Below are 19,390 nucleotides of genomic sequence, written 5' to 3' on the forward strand. Positions count from 1 at the left end.
ACTATTTAACTCATTTTTTGCATCTGTCTTTACACAAAGGGATAAAACAGTCCAACCTATCAAAAACAGCACCACAAAAATCAGATTAGGAACACAAATTGAAATAGGGAAGAAAATGGTGAGCACCTGTCTACCCTACACGAGTTCAAATCATCAGAACCGGACAGATTACACCCCAGGGTTCTGAAGGAACTGGCAGACGAGATCTCAGAACCACTGAACTATATCTTTCAGAGATCCTGGAGCACCGGGGAACTGCCAGAGGACTGGAAAAGAGCTGATGTGGTTCCCATCTTCAAAAAAGGAAAAAAATAGATTCAGGAAACTATAGACCTATCAGCCTGACCTCAATACCAGGAAAGATCCTGGAAAAGATAATCAAGCAACAAATTAGCAAACACCTAGAAGTAAACAAAGTAATAGCCAAAAGCCAACATGGATTTGTCAAAAACAGATCATGCCAGACTAATCTTATTGCGTTCTTTGACGAAGTGACAAATTTAGTGGACCAGAGAAATGCCATCAATATAGTTTACTTGGACTTCACTAAGGCATTTGATAAGGTAGACCATAACCTACTACTAGATAAAGTAGAAGAATGTGGGTTAGACAGCATCACCACCAGATGCATTCGAAACTGGCTGATCAACCACACTCAACATGTAGTCCTCAATGGAACTGCATCTACATGGAGGGAAGTATGCAGTGGAGTACCCCAAGGCTCTGTTTTAGGCCCAGTACTCTTCAACATCTTCATCAATAATTTAGATGAGGGAATAAATGGGGAACTCATCAAATTTGCAGATGACACCAAGCTGGCAGGAATAGCCAACACTCCAGAAGACAGCTTAAGATACAGAAGGATCTTGACAAACTTGAATATTGGGTGATCTCTAACAAAATGAAATTCAATGGTGAAAAGAGTAAGGTTCTAAATTTAGGCAAGAAAAACGAAATGCACAGGTACAGTATAGGTGGTACCTTGCTCAACAGTAGTAACTGTGAGAGGCATCTTGGAATCCTAGTGGACAACCATTTAAATATGAGCCAGCAGTGTGCAGCAGCTGCCAAAAAAGCCAACACAGTTCTAGGCTACATAAACAGAGGGATAGAATCAAGATCACATGAAATGTTAATACCATTTTATAATGCCTTGGTAAGGCCACACTTGGAATACTGCATTCAGTTTTGGTTGCCACGATGTAAAAAAGATTTGGAGACTCTAGAAAGAGTGCAGAGAAGAGCAACAAAGATGATTAGGGGACTGGAGGCTAAAACACATGAAGAACGGTTGCAGGAACTGGGTATGTCTAGTTTAATGAAAAGAAGGACTAGGGAGACATGATAGCAGTGTTCCAATATCTCAGGGGTTGCCACAAAGAAGAGGGAGTCAAACTATTTTCCAAGGCACCTGAGGTAGAACAAGAAGCCATGGGTGGAAACTAATCAAGGAGAGAAGTAACTTAGAACTGAGAAGAAATTTCCTGACAGTGAGAACAATTAATCAGTGGAACAGAAGTTGCCTCCAGAAGTTGTGAATGCCCCAACACTGGAAGTCTTTAAGAGGATGTTGGATAGCCATTTGTCTGAAATGGTATAGGGTTTCCTGCCTAGGCAGGAGGTTGGACTAGAAGACCTCCAAGGTCCCTTCCAACTCTGCTATTGTTTTTATATTTATTTGTATTTGGAGGCACATTAAAGTGAAGTCCAGATCATATCAGAAATAAATGTTGTCTTTGAAGTGTCTTGCAAATATGTCAGAGTGAGCCATTAAAGGAACATAACATAAATAACATAAATAAAGCATGCAGACATTACTTGTTTGAGATCAAGGGAATAGAAATCTCTCACACAAAGGAGTTCACGCAATACAAATAAGTGCCATATTCTTGGACTATAAGATGCACCTGAGTATAAGATGCACCAAGATTTTGAAGAGGGATACAAGAAAAAAAAATATTCTTGCCCTTCCCGGCCCTTAGAAGCACTCTGCAGGCCTCCCAAACTCTCTGCATGCCCCATTTTAGCAAAACCTGGGCCTGTTTTTGGCCTCCCAACCCCCCCCCCCCCACGCGTCCCGTTTTTCCCCTCCTCAGCCTCCAGAAGCACTTTGCAGTCCTCCCAAATCTTCTGCCTGCCCATTTTAGCAAAAACTGAGGTTGTTTTTGGCCTCCCAAACCCCCCACGCACCCTGTTTTTGCCCTCCCCAGCCCCCAGGAGCACTCTGTAGGCCTCCCAAACCCTCTGTGTGCCCCATTTTTGTGAAATGGGGCCATTTTTCACAAAAATGGGACATGTGAGGCGGATTTTTGGGAGACCATAAATGGCCATATTTAGTGTATAAGATGCATCAACATTTTCACCCTCTTTTAGGGGGGAATAAAGTGTGTCTTATACTTTGAAAAGTATGGTATTTTTGTATAACATTCAATGCAGGTAGTCCTTGACTTAGGACAGGTCACTTAGCAGACCATTCAAAGTTATATCAGATTCCCCAAAAACTACTTGCAACCCCATTTCAAAGTTATGATGACTACGACATCCCCACAGTTGTTTGCTTTTACAAGGATATTCAATCCTGCTGGGTCCCTGCAGTTACTTATCCACCCATTGGAGATCAGGCAGCTGTAGCAGGCATGAGTCAGCTGGCGCTTGCAAGCCTCAGTTTCCTTCTCATGTAGCAAGCAAGGCAAGGTCAAGGGGGGCAGAGTTTGCAAATTCCAACTGACTTGATCTTCTCTTACATGCTGGATGGGAAGAAAGCTGAAGGTCTGTGGAGACCCTGTCAAGAAGTGGAGCACGGGGTGCCTCAGGTGGCGCAGGTACCCTTGGAGGCCTGAGCAGGCATTCCGGGCCTACCCCTCCGAGGCACCCTGCGCTCTATTGAACGATTCTCTCATTCATTTTATGTTTGCATCAGAGAAAACAAGGAATGGGGTCATTACATGAGGCTGTTTCACTTAATAGCTGTTGTGACATGTGACTGTAATAGGCAGGCACCATTAAGGTCATATCTCGAGGATTGCCTATAGTCAAATAAACGAACTATAGTTTGACACCATGTCCTAATTCATACAACAAAAAGAGTTACAAATGCATGGCACAACATAAGCTAACAAACTCATCAGGACAGGATTCAGGAACCATCTGCATTTGAAAGACAACTGTCACTCTTTTGAAGAAATTTACATTCTGAACAGTTTGAAAGAGGAATCGATGAGGCCATTTATGTCAAAATTGAACACCCCTCCCACAACAGAAGGGGAAGATACTCGGATTCAGACAACTCTGAAGTTGCAGAAAAACCCTCAAGTGGCCTCAATGATTCTCAGAGTGCTAACAACCGGATGATTGCAGAGAATATAAACCATTTTATTCCCCACTAGTCAGTTTGGACTGAAGAAGCTTTTCAGATGAGAAGCGAAAGGTTTCAAAGGGTAAAACCAAGAAAATTGTTGCCTTTTGGAAAAAGCACCTTTGGAATAGAATTGCTAGGTTCACACACAACACACTGAACCAAAGTTGTTTAATAGGATTGGCAGCACTTACAAGCACTCCCAATTCCAGCTCTATTCAATTCCAAAATTGTACTTCAAAGTGCAGTTACCCCATGCTATCATAGGGCTGCTTTAAGAATTGCCAACAGGTTTAATGTTTCTGGCCCAGCATACTCTAAAGCAGCGGTCACTAACTGGTGGTCCCCGGACCACTGGTGGTCCATGAGAAAATTTTGGTGGTCTGCAGAAAAATTATTAGCATTTTTTTATATTGCGTTAAATCAGGGGTCTGGTTCAGAAGGAGCAATGAACTACGTGCAATGAACATTTGTGTTGCTGCAGAGAATCTCCCCCTTCGGTGTCTTTTTGTGGGGTCGGAGGGGGGACAGAAATTCCAACTTGGATCTGCTTCAGCCTCCAAGTGTGGGCTTTGGGCAAAGGCTGGAGGGAAGCGCTGCTGTGGCAAAGAGTCAGAGGGAGGGACAAGTAGAGGCCACCAAGGCTCCCCTCAACATGAGTGACATCAAGTTGGCCATGCCCACCCAGCCAGTCATTAGGCAGATCATATTAGTGGTCCGTGGGATTTAAAATTATGAATTAAGTGGTCCCTGAGGTCCAAAAGGTTGGGGACCCCTGCTTTAAAGTTCCCTTTTGGGGCTAAAACTAAAATGCTATGGCCCTACTATTATTTTAGCTTATTCCAATGTGTAAATTCAGTTTAGACACTTGCTAAATCTATCTATTTCAATCCTAGTCTATTTGCCTTACCAACTTCCACAGTGTTTTCCGTTTCTGTTGCCTCCAATCCATCCATGCTGTCTTCATCCTCCACCGTAGGTTTTCCTCTATTTCGAGGCCTGAGAGGAAAGAAAAACACAATTTATGACATTAGGAAAAAGGCTCCAAATTAGCAAGGAAATTATTTTGCTTGTTACAGTACTAAATTTTCTTTCTTGAAGAAAATCAAGTCTTACAATATTAATGGGTGAAATGTACAATACGGAGAAATATCAAGATGTGCATTTTCTATCTGCTCCTAATGTAACATCAGAGGCAAATAAACTACAGGTCATTCTCGACATACAACCATAACCGAGCCCAAAATTTCTGTTGCTGAGTGAGACCGTTGTCAAGTGGATTTTGCTCCATTTTGCAATCTTTCTTGCCATAGATGTTAAATGATGCAGTTGTTATGTTAGTAATATGGTTGTTATGGTTACTTCTTCATTGACTTTGCTTGTTAAAAGGTCTCAAAATGGGATCACATGACCCCAGGACATTGCAACATTCATAAATATGAGTCACTTGCCAAGTGTCTGAATTTTTATTACATGACCATGGGGATGCTACAATGGTCGTAAGTATGAAAAACAACCCTAAGTCACCTTTTTCAGTGTGGCTATGAACAGTTACTATGAACTATTGTAAATGGAAGTCTACCTGTACTTTACTAAAAGAATCTTGATCCTAAAGAGGGATCCCCCTCCTTTAAACAGTAATGAGTAGATTTTTTTTACAGATCTCTCCATTCCAAACAAAACTGTGATCTAAACTAAGCATTATCTTTGGATCTTGGCCATATTTTAAACTTCAAAATAAGACTGTAACAATTGTACTTGATGAATAGAATATAAAGTCTTTGGGTCAATTATTAACAATACCAAGTTTAATCCAGCAATAGCACAACACCCAGTCACTTCTCAGAGAGGTGCAGCTACTGTATATAAATTTGATTAACAAATAAAATAAAAAAATACTGGAGACTGTAAGAAAAGTGGTGGGGAAAACTTCAAAATCAAAAGGGCAAATACAGAAAAGACACACAGATATGCATTCTATTATTTAAGCCAAGTAAGTTCCTTTGACATAATGTATTTAACAGCCAACCTTTTAAAAATATTCTGAGAGGTCCAGTAAACATGGCAAAAAACGTTTTAGTGAATTGGTATCATCTTAATATCAAAGTGCAAATGCACATTTCTTACTATAGTTCCCTTCTTTTTAAATTTCACAACTTTTTATTTAGTTTGTATCATGTATTGTTAGTGGAGCGCAGTGACTCACGTGGTTGGGATGCTGGGCTGATTACTGGTTCTTGCCATGGGAGGGGATAAGCTCCCGTCACTTGCTCCAGCTCCTTTTGAACCAGCAAATCAAAAGCACGTGATTGTAAGTAGATAGATGGGTACCACTTCAGTGGGCAGTTTAAGGAGATATGAAAGGAGCCCTCAACTGGGCACCCCTTGGGCAATAATGATGTCATCAGCTAATTCTTTTAGCCCAGAAGCACTTTAGTGCTCCCAATATGACTGCAGTATATACGAAACATACTCCAGAGGATAGGAATGAAAAAAACTTAATTTGAATTTAATTTGCTTTTAATTTTAAGTAAAGTTTAATTAATTTTATTTCTCTAGGAAAATATTTAATGAATGTTCCCTTTTGTTGCATTTAAAATTACAAATGAATAAGTTTGGATTTCTCTATCGTCTATAGGCTTTTAGATTTAGAAAATGATGCTATTAAAGGGACTATTTGTTTTCAGTCTCTTCTAAGAATCCATAATACTAAATCTACATGACATGTAAAATGCTATTTGGGGAGAAAATAACACAAATATTTAAAGCTTATGCAGTACAGTATATAAATATTGTACAGTTTTATACCAGCATATTGAAATATGTTTCATAAGGCTTCTATCAATTTATTGAGAACAAAATTAAACTATCACGGTCTATTTGCACATGCTTTATGGTTCTGATGTGACCTTTTATATGTAATTTTTTTTCTCCTCTATCTTACTAGCTTTGTTCAGAGAAAATTTTTTATTACATAATCTGCAGCTAACATTTATATGTTTTTGAAAAAAAAAATTATGCAGCACTCTTATAAAAGAGTCTTGAGGACTTCGAAGTAAGATCCACTGCGTTCAGTACAATTTACCAAGGTAGATGTGATGCTTGCTTCACAGTCTGAGCACAGGTTCTAATGTAAATATGTTTTTCTTCTTTTAAGCAGTAGAGAAACTTGTGCAATACCAGTAGGTAGTTCCAGATCAATTGCAAGTTTTTTGCAATCATGAAAGATAATGAAATCATAAGAGAATATTACGCTATTATTGTTGCGAACATTATTCAAGCCCAGGTAAATATTTTAAGAATCAAATCAATAGACTGAACTTAATTTTTCCTGTAAACTTAAAAATCAATCTTGATTCAGAGAAAAGTGAAGTAAAGAAATTTGTATGCATATGAGAAGGAAGAAGATACTGCCCAAAAGTTACAACCAAGTCCTGTACCTCAGAGATAATATGAAAATATTCAGTCAAAATTATGAAGACCACACTGATTCCCCCCCCCCCCCTATTTTTCTACTTCCTCGCTGTAAAATTTTACATAATGGTTATAATTGGCAGGGGCAAAATTATATAGCAATTAGGGCATGACAGCAAAAGCAAACAAGTACTGAAAACGGGTTCACCACTTCTGGTAACAAGCAGGTAATTATCACAGCAGTTTGAAAGGGGCATAATCAAACCAAGTGACATCATTCCACCCACATAATAAATGTGAAATCCCTTTATGTCCAATGCAGCTTTTACACATATCTGGTAGCAGAGCCAGTCTACTTTCTATGTTTGACTCCGTTGACATATCCTTGAGTTAAGCTCAGAGAACTTTTCTGAAATCAATGTTTCAAATATAAAATAGACTTAATAGAAATATTTAACAATTTATATTTAATATTTGTATTAAATATTAAAATACTGTATTTCTTATCCTTTTTTATTCCACTAAAAGGTAGCTACAAGGATTTTAAAATAGCTGCTGATCATATTTTAATACTGATCCACTTCTTTTAATAAGCACTACATGAAAACAGTTCAATTGACTTTCCCCCACTTTTAGTGTCTGAGAGTACATTTATATCTAATACAGTGATGGGTTCCAGATCCCTTTCCAACCGGGATGGTTGGAACGGGCCTGGCGTCATCCACATGGACGCGCGCAGTGTGCACACACACAGTGTGCACATGCATCTTACCCTCCAGCAACACCTCTGCGACATTCCAGCTGCTTGGCGTCGCGTTACACAGGCGCTGTACATGCCGCGCATGTGTGTGAAAGCGCCTAAGAGTTTAAAGACAGGTAAGGAGTGTGGGCGGGCGGGCCTGGTGCTCCGGCCCGGCGCTGGTACACAAGTACCAGGGCGTACCGCCTGCAACCCACCATTGATCTAATGAAAAAAATTTCCCAATCCTCTGAAGAATTGTTATATTATGGTGTATGGCTGCTAATTACAAAGGATTTTTCAGAAACCCTGTGAGATGTACTGTAATTATACAGTCCTTTTACAATTTTAAACACAAGAAGATCCTCCAATACCTATTCTGTATCCTGTTTCCATTATGGAATAAAGTTCCTATTCCCAGGTACTGCTGCTGACCAATTTTCGTTAAACTACAGTAAACAACAGTAGACAATCAAGATGCTAGTTTCATCTCAAAAGCTTCTTGTTAAATAGTCAAAAGAAGTTGGGGCTTATTTTATTTCAGTTTCTTTACTAGGTACTTGGAATAAGTCACTGCTGCTTAGGAACAAAAAGAACCAGTAAGTTCTATTTTAATCTTGGGCTTTGACTATTAGCCTAAGTAATTTATTCGAAATAAGAGCAAACTACTTGAAAACTTTCATCTGATATCATCAGATTCATTTAGTTTTGGCTTAGACTTCTTGACAAGAAAAAGATATCTGTTGCATTCATTTTGGTTTTCTATCCCCCTTCTTTAGAGAGCTTGAATTTTGTACATGTAATGACTTTTCTATTTCTCCTTTCCACTTCAGGGTTTCAGACCATATGAAATATGTAGGATTTTTTAGGTTGGTTTAATGTTTTTTTTAATAAAAGCTACTTTTATTAAAACCAATTTAAAATTATATTATTGAAAACTAAATAAATTATTAAGAAGTAATTTACAGTAATTTAGACCCTGCCTCTTGAATCGACTATAGGTAGTCTTTTACTTACGGCCAACTATGGGGGGCTCAGGAGTGTCACACCTCTGCTCTTGGAGCTTCACTAGTTACCAGTTTGCTTTGAGGTATACATCTAGCTTGCTGGTTTTGACTTTCAGTAAGCTCTCAAAATGGATTTTTTTCATCAGGTTTGGCAACAGGAAGCTCACACATTGGTTGCACCATGTATAACATTCTAGTTTCAATCCTCTCATGTACATGTTTTTATTTATGGTTATTTATTTAAGTGTTTTAGTGACTTTATAATATATTTAATTATTGTACACCCACCCAGAGTCACTTTCTGTGAGATGATTGACACATTTAAAGAATGAATGAAAAAGAGAAGGATTAATAAACAGGGGAAAAATGTGATTATAGTAAAGGCCTTGGAGGAGGCCAGATTTAATCCATTATCTATTAACTGCAAACTCCTAACGTTCTTTTTTGCCTGTCATTTAATCTTCATAGTATAAGAACTAATTGATACAGGATGTACGTAAATAAATGGAAATTACAACATATCCTTCAGTTAAAAGTAAATCTCACTCCTGCTATAACTCACTCCTGCTATAATCTGAATAGCAATACTGAAAGGGAAAAACTCAGCCAGAACTTAAATATTGCAATTAAGGAGCAGATTATTAAGATTATTTATATCAAAGCAAATCAAATTTATTACAGCCATAATTGCCAGGTCCAAACGAAATATCGAAGAAGTATGACATTATTCTATACTGAATATATGCATAACAGAAAAACAATAAGAGTAAATCTAAACTAATTAAAAATAACAATATTAAAATACATTCAAAATGCTATTATAAGAGTTCTAAACTTAAATAATGGGGCAACATATAATGCAAACTGTAGTCCAAAACAGGGCAATTTGAGAGGTTATTTTTGAGTCATTGTCTGAAATAAATAACATTAAAGAGAAATCATGTTACCTACCTTGAAATTTCAAGACAAAACTACTTAATTGTCTAGAATCTTTTTATATGAATTTTTATACATAATAGAGTATAATAGCACATGTCTTGGAGTTTCTATTAAAGCATCAAAAATGCATAGCAGTACCCCTAAAAAATCCCAAAAAAAATTCCTAAGGGAAAAGTACCCAACCTGGATTTAGTGAAGGACTTACAATTTCAAAATTGTTAGTAGCGATAAATAAGAAGCTGAAAAGATTTCTTTTGGAAGCAAGTGATAAATATTGGGGAGTGACCCTTTATCTATGCTTGTTTGGAGATCTACATACTAAATTCACTGCTTAAGGGAAGTTCTAGCATTATCAAAACCTAGTAAGGCCAGACTTTCAATAGAGAAGCCCAGCAATTGTTAGTTAGTTTAAAAAATGATTTCTTAATACTAAAGGGGCCAAAGTATGGAAAATAGAATTAACTTTATCTAGAATATAAAAGGAAGAAATTTTGCTCTAACATCCTAAGAAACTATACCTGCTTCTACCACATAGGATGGCACTTTTAATATTTTTTGAATCATTGTTATGGTGCCAATAAACTAACTTTAGAATGATTTCAATAATATTACGTTTTGCAAAGGAGTGAATTTGGAAGCCATAAAGAAGCAGAGGGATTATCTTAATTTAAAAGACATTGAAAGATGCAGGAATATAATGTAATAAGGTCCTCTATTTATGACAATCGAGCCCAAAATGTATGTTGCTAAGTCAGAATTTTTTTAAAATTAGTTTTGCTCCATTTTACGACTTTATTTGTCACATACGTTAACTGAATCACTGCAGTAAAATGTGACTCCTCATGTTGTGGTGGTTTCTCTCAGTTGTTCCCTCTCCATCGTTCTTCTTGACTCTTCCAACAGTCATGCAGTAATGTCAGTCAATGTTAGTTCATTTCGGGTTAGAACTTCAAGAGAAGATACAAAAACATCATAACTCTCATCCAGTGAGGAGAATATGATATAAACTTGATGTAGCTCAGAAAAAAATAGTTCTTTTTCATATAGCTCCTGGAAAACCCCTTTAAATGAGCTAACATATCTCCACCTTTCAGAAGACATGCCCTAAACAGTTTGCGTGTAAGATTTATGTGTGCACCTATAATGTCACGTACATAAATCCTCTTCAAATTCTCCCAGCATCTTGCAGCAGAATTTTCTCCACGAATATGAACTAATTGTGGGTCATTCAGTGTCAGATCAATAATACACAATGCCTGTTTGTTAGATGTTGGGCTGATCTGGAAACTGGCTGTTAGAAAGTGCCCTGAGCTATTGCAAGTTTTGCAACTGCTAGCAAACTTTGAGTTCTGAAATGATTATATGATATTGGACTATGTTATTTGGATTATTCCTTAACTGAAAGACATTGATGACTGACTGTCTTATCCGTGTATGACTTGAACTGTTTGATGGACTCTGATACCTCTATTTCCACGAAAGTAAAAGCCTATTTAAACTGCAGTGTCTCTGTATGCTGGTCTGTGTGTTCTCCAACACAGCTCTCACAACGTTTCTCTGAACGCACTTGCTCTCCCAACGGGGAGCTTATGGGCCCAGGTTATATCAGACATAGCTAAAAGAGAGTTGGTGTTGATACGCAATACCGCATACAGACAGCTGTTTAGTTAGTGATTGTTAATATCCTGGAACAGATGGCGAGTGACCCATCAACAAGCCTATTGATGATAACCTGGTTGGATGGAACAAACTATGTTTCCTGGTCTATGAAATGCAGTCTACTCCGGTGTAGGAAAGATTTATGGGCTGCTGTACAGAATCCACCGGATGTAACTGCTTGTGGTTCCCTCTCCATCCTTGACTCTTCCAACAGTCGTGCAGTAATGTCAGTCAATGTTAGTTCATTTCGGGTTAGGACTTCAAGAGAAGATACAAAAACATCATAACTCTCATCCAGTGAGGAGAGTATGATATAAACTTGATGTAGCTCAGAAAAAATTAGTTCTTTTTCATGTAGCTCTTGGCCGGGGGAAGGTGTTCAACTATCTCTGGAAGCGCCCCCACCCAGGACCCCAGGGGCCCCTGCCGGTGCTCCCGATTTCTTTTCTGCCACAATACCCTGCTTGATGGCTTCTGCTATAATGTCTTGGAATCCAGATGCCATGGTGGACATGGCGGGTGAAGGATACATGGCAGGCATGGGGGTCAACTGTCTCTCTGGGCGAAGGCTGGCTGCAGTCAGGGTGAAGATGGCCTCCGCACTCCTGCTTTGCGAGTGTGGCCCAGTGTTGCCCCAAAGCCCAGATGTGTTAATAGGTAACATCAGGCTAAATGGGCCCTGGCTCATCTCGAGCTGCAGTGGAGGCAGTGGGCTAGGTCGAGCAGACACTGCTGTACCCTTATCAGGGCAGTGCTGTGAACACCATGGCTTCTCCAGGTGTTTGGTCTTAATGGCCGACTTTGAGGCATTCTTGGCCTTTGAGCTCTTAACGGTTGCTTTGGAGCTGTTATTGTTGGCCTTTGTCCCCGTGGACCTCTGGGATGTAGCTGGTCTGGGAGGGAAAGGGGAGCCTGCACTAACGTAAGTAGGCCTGGGCCAGTCTCCATTGTGCCATTCCCGGCCTCTGAAGAGAGCTCAGGCACGCTGTCGTTGGCCATGTTGCCTGTCAGAAACATGCGGGGGAGAAAATGGCATCCATGACTCCGTTTCTCCCAGCTCCGCCCACTCCCAAAATAGCGTTGGTGCCTTTTATCTGGCAGTCCTGGGCCTCGCAGACAGATGCTGTGTTTGCTGGTAAGACGCCCACATCTCTGGTAATTAGCGGCCTTAGGCAGGCTGTTAGCAGCCCTCCTGGGGAGTTTTCTGTGGCCGTGGTGTGCTCCATCTCTTTAAGGTGGACGGAAGCTGATCGGGCGGGCGGCGCTTGTTTGAATGGTGCTCAGTGCCTCCAAGCCACTGCGCTGCGTTGCGGGGCTCTCCCAGTGCCACCGAGGCCTGCAATTGCACTCAAATTGCTGTCTGACTTCTCAACCCTGCAGCAAGGCAGAACAGACCCTGCCGTCAGAATTGCACAACAGCTGTCAAATGTTCAGCGCTTCTCACTGGCTCTCGATCGCATGGTTTGAACACTGGGGGTGAAAGGGATATCCCTCGCCAAGATCAAAAGAGAGCGTGTGGGCCTGTGGGCAGCAGCCCTGTGGCCTATGACATCTGGGGCCCTCTGAGGTCGGTCTGAGAACGTACTCACAGCCAATTCGAGTAAGGTGATTGAATTAGAGCTTCAGGAGGAAAATCAGATATTATGTCGAATTAACTGCAATTCAGCAAAAAACTAGAGAGAGTAACGGATAACACGACCGTCCCAGAGTGGATTGAGTCGAAAGCTGGGGGGAGCCACTCACAAGGGCGAGTTATATCAGATATTAATTAATTAGTAATCAGACTCAGTCCAATCAGAGCACGGACGGTGTCAACCCATGCATGGATGCTATCTCCACCTTATTGAGAACAGCAATTTCCACACACTAACACAGCAACATTCAATTCCTTGGCAAGCAGGGGTATGTAATTGGTTTTATTTTGTTCTGTTTGGGTCAGACATATTTAGGGAGAAAACTAAGCAACACTTGAAGCTATTCTAAAAATTCGTTTCACGTTTTAAACAGATACATTTTAAAGATACTGTATTTCAGCTACACAGTGATCCAAAATATATCTCCAATCAACCGCAAAGGACTTGAGGGGGCCTACATAGTAGCAATTAATTACATGCCATCATACTTTAATATTAGTCAAATATATGGGAGGACACTAAACATACATCACATACAGGGAAACCCAAAAATATGTAGTCCCAGAAGAATTCTGTAAGAAAAGTAGGAGAGTGGGGGAACACCCAAAAGTAACTTTTCATTACACGAAACATTTGGAAATTATTATTTCTGCTCCTTGAGGTGCTATAAATATTACTTGAATGAAAAGGTGTTCAAACATTGGCACATACGAAGTTTATTTTAAAACTAAATATAACTACATATACATAAGGTAAAGATAAAGCTTTCCCGTGCACATATGTGCTAGTTGTTCCCGACTCTAGGGGGCGATGTTCATCTCCGTTTCAAAGCTGACGAGCCAGCGCTGTCCAAAGATGTCTCTGTGGTCATGTGGCCAGCATGACTATATGCCGAAGGCGCACGGAATGCTGTTACCTTCCCACCAAAAGTGGTTCCTATTTTTCTACTTGCATTTTTACATGTTTTCAAATTGTTAGGTTGGCAGAAGCTGGGACAAGTAACAGGAGCTCACTCCGTTATGCGGTGCTAGGGATTCGAATCGCCAAACTGTTGGCCTTTCTGATCAACAAGCTCAGCGTCTTAGCCACTAAGCCACCGCGTCCCTCTACACATACATAGTAAAAAAATATTTTTGAAAATTTGGATACCTGGTTACTTATACATACATAGTAACCAGGTATTCAAATTTTCAAAAATATTTTTTAACCTTGTATCATTTCAAGATAACTTCAACTTCTTCTCATTTTGGTTCCCACTGAAAGGTATTGTTTGATTAAGGATATCTACATTTTTATTTATAAATTCAATATACGAAAATCTATGATTTCTAAATTCTCCATGGGTAGTAGGAATTACCTATTTGGTTAACAACACCTGGATACACTATTCAATTGGCATATTTATAAATCATTCACTTAACTCTGTTTTCCTTTTTTTTCCTCACTTCAAATTTTAAAATGAGAATTCTATCTTTCTGGAAACATAATTACTGAGAGCTAATTCACAGAGTTTTGAAAGCAAACTGAAGTACACATTAGAGTGAAGAGGTTACCTCTCAAGAACTGATTTTCAGGGTTTTTTTAAACACAAGCTAAGATTTTAACGAACTACTCCAGTGGAAGTTAACTTATTCCTTTTAGTGTGGTTTGAGTTCAAATATTTTTTTTAATAATATTTATTGTTCTTGAAATAAAAAATGAAATAAAACACATAAATACATTGATAAGAAAAATACATAATGTGCTCTAAACAAGTAAAAAAACAGAAATATAAAAGAAATATAAAGTATAATATGTTGTTATGATAAACAGTTGCAAACCTATATGGAATTATCTAATGAAAATTTATGTAAATATACCCTAATACTCAAACCTATTGCATTTTGTGTAAATCAATCTTTTATTGACAACGAAATGCATAGGTACAGTATAGGTGGTACCTTGCTCAACAGTAGTAACTGTGAAAGGGATCTTGGAGTCCTAGTGGACAACCATTTAAATAGGAGCCAGCCGTGTGCAGCAGCTGCCAAAAAAGCCAATACAGTTCTAGGCTGCATCAACAGAGGGATAGAATCAAAGATCATGTGAAGTGTTAATACCACTTTATAAGGCCTTGGTAAGGCCACACTTGGAATACTGCATTCAGTTTTGGTCGCGACGATGTAGAAAAGATGTGGAGACTCTGGAAAGAGTGCAGAGAAGATCAACAAAGATGATTAGGGGACTGGAGACCAAAACATATGAAGAACGGTTGCAGGAACTGGGTATGTCTAGTTTAAGAGAAAGAAGGACTAGGGGAGAAATGATAGCCGTGTTCCAATATCTCAGGGGTTGCCACAAAGAAGAGGGAGTCAAACTATTTTCCAAGGCACCTGAGGGTAGAACAAGAAGCCATCGGTGGAAACTAATCAAGGAGAGAAGTAACTTAGAACTGAGGAGAAATTTCCTGACAGTGAGAACAATTAATCAGTGGAACAGAAGTTGCCTCCAGAAGTTGTGAATGCCCCAACACTGGAAGTCTTTAAGAGGATGTTGGATAGCCATTTGTCTGAAATGGTATAGGGTTTCCTGCCTAGGCAGGGGGTTGGACTAGAAGACCTCCAAGGTCCCTTTCAACTCTGTATTGTATTTGTATTATTTGTATTGTATTGTATTGTATTGTATTATAGTGTATTGTATTGTATTTCATTATAGTTATCCATACAAAGTCTACCTACTCATGAACAGCATGTGTAATCAACTCTTCAATCTATTGAGTAAATGGGGCCATACATTTATTTTTGCAATCAGTCTTTTAGTTATAGTAAGGGAATGGAGAATCTGGTATAGGTTCAATTATGACAAATTTTGAATTAACTGTGGGACAAACAAACAAAAAAGGATAATAACTGTTTTGATAAACATAAATGGAACTAGATACTGCCGGAAACTCTAATGCTGATTTATACTGTGTAACAGTACTCATTACAATCATTTATATAAATTAAAAAGCTAATGAATTTATTATTACAAATACTTGTGTAGTCTAAAAACCATTAAAGTTTTGGAGTCTTTCAAAGTTACACTTCATTGGCTATTTAACCTAGGAATTGTAACATGTTAAATTAGTATAATATAGGGTTTGTCCAAATGAAGATTATGTGCCAGTATGAAATTATCTTTGGATCTCTCTGAAAAAACAGAGAATATGTCTATTCAAATGTATCCTTGCTCACTTAAGTTGACTATTATAGATACTGGAAGAGTTGCTAACATGAGATATTGAACAATGTTCCAGTCTTTATATACATATGGGTTTGCATACTTCCTTTCAAATTATTTCCAATTTGAAATTGTTACCTTATTTTTAAAAAAGTTCTGCAAGGTTTCATCGGGTTTTATTTCTTTTACCATTTGAGACAACATATTATGACAGAACAATACAAGTTAATAAAACATATTCTCCAGTCTCAGAATTATTTTCTCCTGAAGGATTTTTCATTTACTATCTTGAAGACATTCACCATAGTCCTTGACTTATGACAATTTTAGCCCAGAATTTCTGTTGCTGAGATAGTTGTTAAGTGAGTTTTGCCCCATTTTACGACCTTTCTTGCCACAATTGTTAAGGGGATCATTGCAATTAAATTAGTAAGACAGCAATTAACTGAATCTGGCTTCCCCATTGTATGAAGTTCCCAGAAGATGACCTAATTAATTTATGAGCCTCGAGACAAAGTTCAAAAGAAATCCATTCATTTATTAGGATCAACATTCTGGCATGTTCTTCTGTGGAGCCGAAACTGACCTCTGCTTAATTGCATTTGAACTTTAACCCTGTGTTCCCTCCCCTCTGTCTGGGTCATAAATCACATTCACCAACAAGGTTGTAGAAATATGAGATCTGACTCTAGCCGAAGGTATGCATGGAATCCTCCCTCCAGTGCCAACCTGATAATAGTCATGGCAATGCTTTACAAGTTGACACATTGACTATGCTTGTCAGAAAGTTGCAAAAGATGATCACATGACCCTGGGACTCTGCAACAGTTATAAATAGAAGCCAATTGCTTACATCTGAATTTTTAATCACATGACCATGGGGATGCTGCAAATGGTTATAAGTGTGAAAAACACGGGAAAGTCACTTTTTCAGTGTCGTAATTTCAAACACTCACTAAACAAACTGTTGCATGTTGGGGACTACCTGTGTAGACCCTACTTATTCCCAAATAATATCTCTGTGCTGAATATGATTAACTAATATGTTAATCAAGTCTGTGTTTAGAAAATACAGAATTTTCCATTGGGAGATCCCTACTTAGTCTTTAAATTTTTTCTAGTACAAAGACATTTCAAGTCAGTTTAAAAAAGAAGTATCTGGGATCTTTATAAGCTTCTATCTTCATCCAACAGATTCCACCCCACAATACCACTGAAATAGATTCCTTAAAAGCACAGCTAACAAGCAAACTCCATAGGGTGTTAAATTAAGCATTTCACAAAAACATGAGCTCTAAAATTCTGGGTTTTTTTCTGGAGGCCCATATACAATGTAGAGAAGAGTTTGATTAATATGAGATCATGGAGAGAGAAGAGGTCTACAAGATCATCTACGACAATAGATTAAAATAAAAGTAAAATTCAGGAAAAGTATTGGTTAGAAACAACTGACATGGAGTGAATTTGGGAAAAAAACTAACAATGTGAGAAAATAAATATCACACATACATTTAAAAGAAATTTCTTCATAGAGGAAGATATAGTCGTTCTTGGGCCACATTACCATATACAGTACATTCCAATGCAACAAATAATCATTAACTAGAACACATGGACATAAAACAGTGCAACGTGTAAAGACACATGTTTATTTGCATTTTGACATACAGTCTTGTATGGCCGTTTTGATTTGTAAACCATGTGGCTTACTCACACTCACTCTCTCTCCATCCAGCCCATCTCGTGCTCATTTTTTCTCTGCTTTAAATGACTAAAGATACATGTAGAATCGAAAGAAAGTGTTGTACACTCAGTTAAACTATTTGACCAAGTAACCAATATTGCCTACATTGTGATATATTTGATCATATACAAATATACAACAACAGGACATGAAAGGAGCTCCCTCGGGTGTCCCCTAGGCAACAGTGATGTCAGCAGCTAATCCTTCAGCCCGGAAGTGCCTTGGTAGTTGCTTCCGACATGAATGCAGAAGCATATACAATATTGTATATTGTATATACAGAATACAATACACAGAAAGAACCAAGCACAAATATCTTTTGTATATACTTGACTATCCTAACTGGAAGTTAGATTTATCACAAAGGTCACTGTTAGATTTTACACCAGAGTTTAAACCCTTCAGACACTTAAACCCTATTATTCAACACCTAGTCTACTATAGTTTAAGTCTCTCAGAATTAATTTTACTCGCTAAGCATTCTCCTTCTACCCTCCCAAGAGAGTTAGCTGGTCTCTTCATAGTCTTGAAAAGCAATTATATTTATGTAATATCTCCAACCTGAGATATATCATGGTTTACAGATGTACTTTAAAGTAGGTATATCCAGTCCATGGCCCTGGACAACTAATAATGTAGCTCCACAAGATTATAAAACTTTAACATTATTTTGTTTGTGTGTGTGTGTGCATTTATAGACACTATATTATATATTTTATATGTGGCTCAGGACAATTCCTCTTACTCAATGCAGCCTAGCCAAGCCAAAAGTTTGAATGCCTACTTCAGAGTGTAGGAGGAACACAAAAATAGCACCTGCTGATACATCTTCAAGCAGCTATGATTTTCTCACGATTGCATCGCTGTTTTATGGTGTTGCCAACAGGTAGTATGTTTGCACTCTCATGAGCTTTGAAGCACCTTTTGGAGTTCTAAGCATTTCACATCCTGAAAAAATTAGCAATATCTTTGACATTCAAAATGCATGCTTTCATCAAACTATGCTACTCTTCCTTGCATTTGTATGTGTAGAAAAAACCATTAGTCATAGCTATAGTTTTACTGTACACAATGTCATTTCTTGATTCCCTCAACTTCCTAATGTGTCTTATGAAACTACTATTTTTAATTGAGACAAACATTCTTACAATGAAACTTCATTATTTTTGTTTCTATTCCTCAAAGAAGATCCAAAGTCATATGAAATCTCTGGTAACTAAATGATTCCACGTTTATTTACTTTAGACAATGATACATTTATTTATTTGTGCAATGATTTTTAGACTGCCAATTTCCAAGGGCACTTTATAATACTAATCTATAAAAACAACAGAGATTGTTCTCTGCAATTGCAAAGTAACTAGGCAGGCAGTCCAAATTATCTGTCTTAACAGGCAAAAGACCAATTTACATATTACCTAATCAAAAGGGCAGTTTCTAGAATGAAAAATCAAACTGCAATATTAAACTTTCAAAATATATCTTTCTTTATAATAGTTAATAATTAAGCAGATGTTTTACAGCAATGTCTGCAATTGATACATACCTGGAAATAACAAGCTAGGTATTTTATTTCTATTAACATTTTCATCATAGGCTTTTACAGATCCTTCCTTTCTTTCTTCTATGAAGATCTTATGGAAGATTTTCTTCATAAAAATCCAGTAATGGTTAACAAATGCCTGCCCACTTAAAACT

The 19,390-nt window shown here is 38.1% G+C and overlaps 1 protein-coding gene across 9 annotated transcripts in view; it reads right to left on the minus strand.

Moving 5' to 3' along the window:
* Positions 1-19,390, minus strand: part of KMT2C (lysine methyltransferase 2C) — a 171,255-nt gene that overhangs the window by 125,433 nt on the left and 26,432 nt on the right. For 7 of the 9 annotated variants that reach the window (XM_032236939.1, XM_032236936.1, XM_032236935.1 and 4 more), the window contains exon 2: positions 4,266-4,354. In XM_032236939.1, coding sequence (XP_032092830.1) covers positions 4,266-4,354 — 89 coding nt within the window. Of the gene's footprint in view, positions 1-4,265; positions 4,355-19,390 lie in introns of those variants that run through there. The other 2 variants (XM_032236942.1, XM_032236941.1) reach the window with 1 other exon arrangement.

Source organism: Thamnophis elegans, chromosome Z (genome assembly GCF_009769535.1).
Source record: "Thamnophis elegans isolate rThaEle1 chromosome Z, rThaEle1.pri, whole genome shotgun sequence".
Lineage (NCBI taxonomy): Eukaryota > Metazoa > Chordata > Lepidosauria > Squamata > Colubridae > Thamnophis > Thamnophis elegans.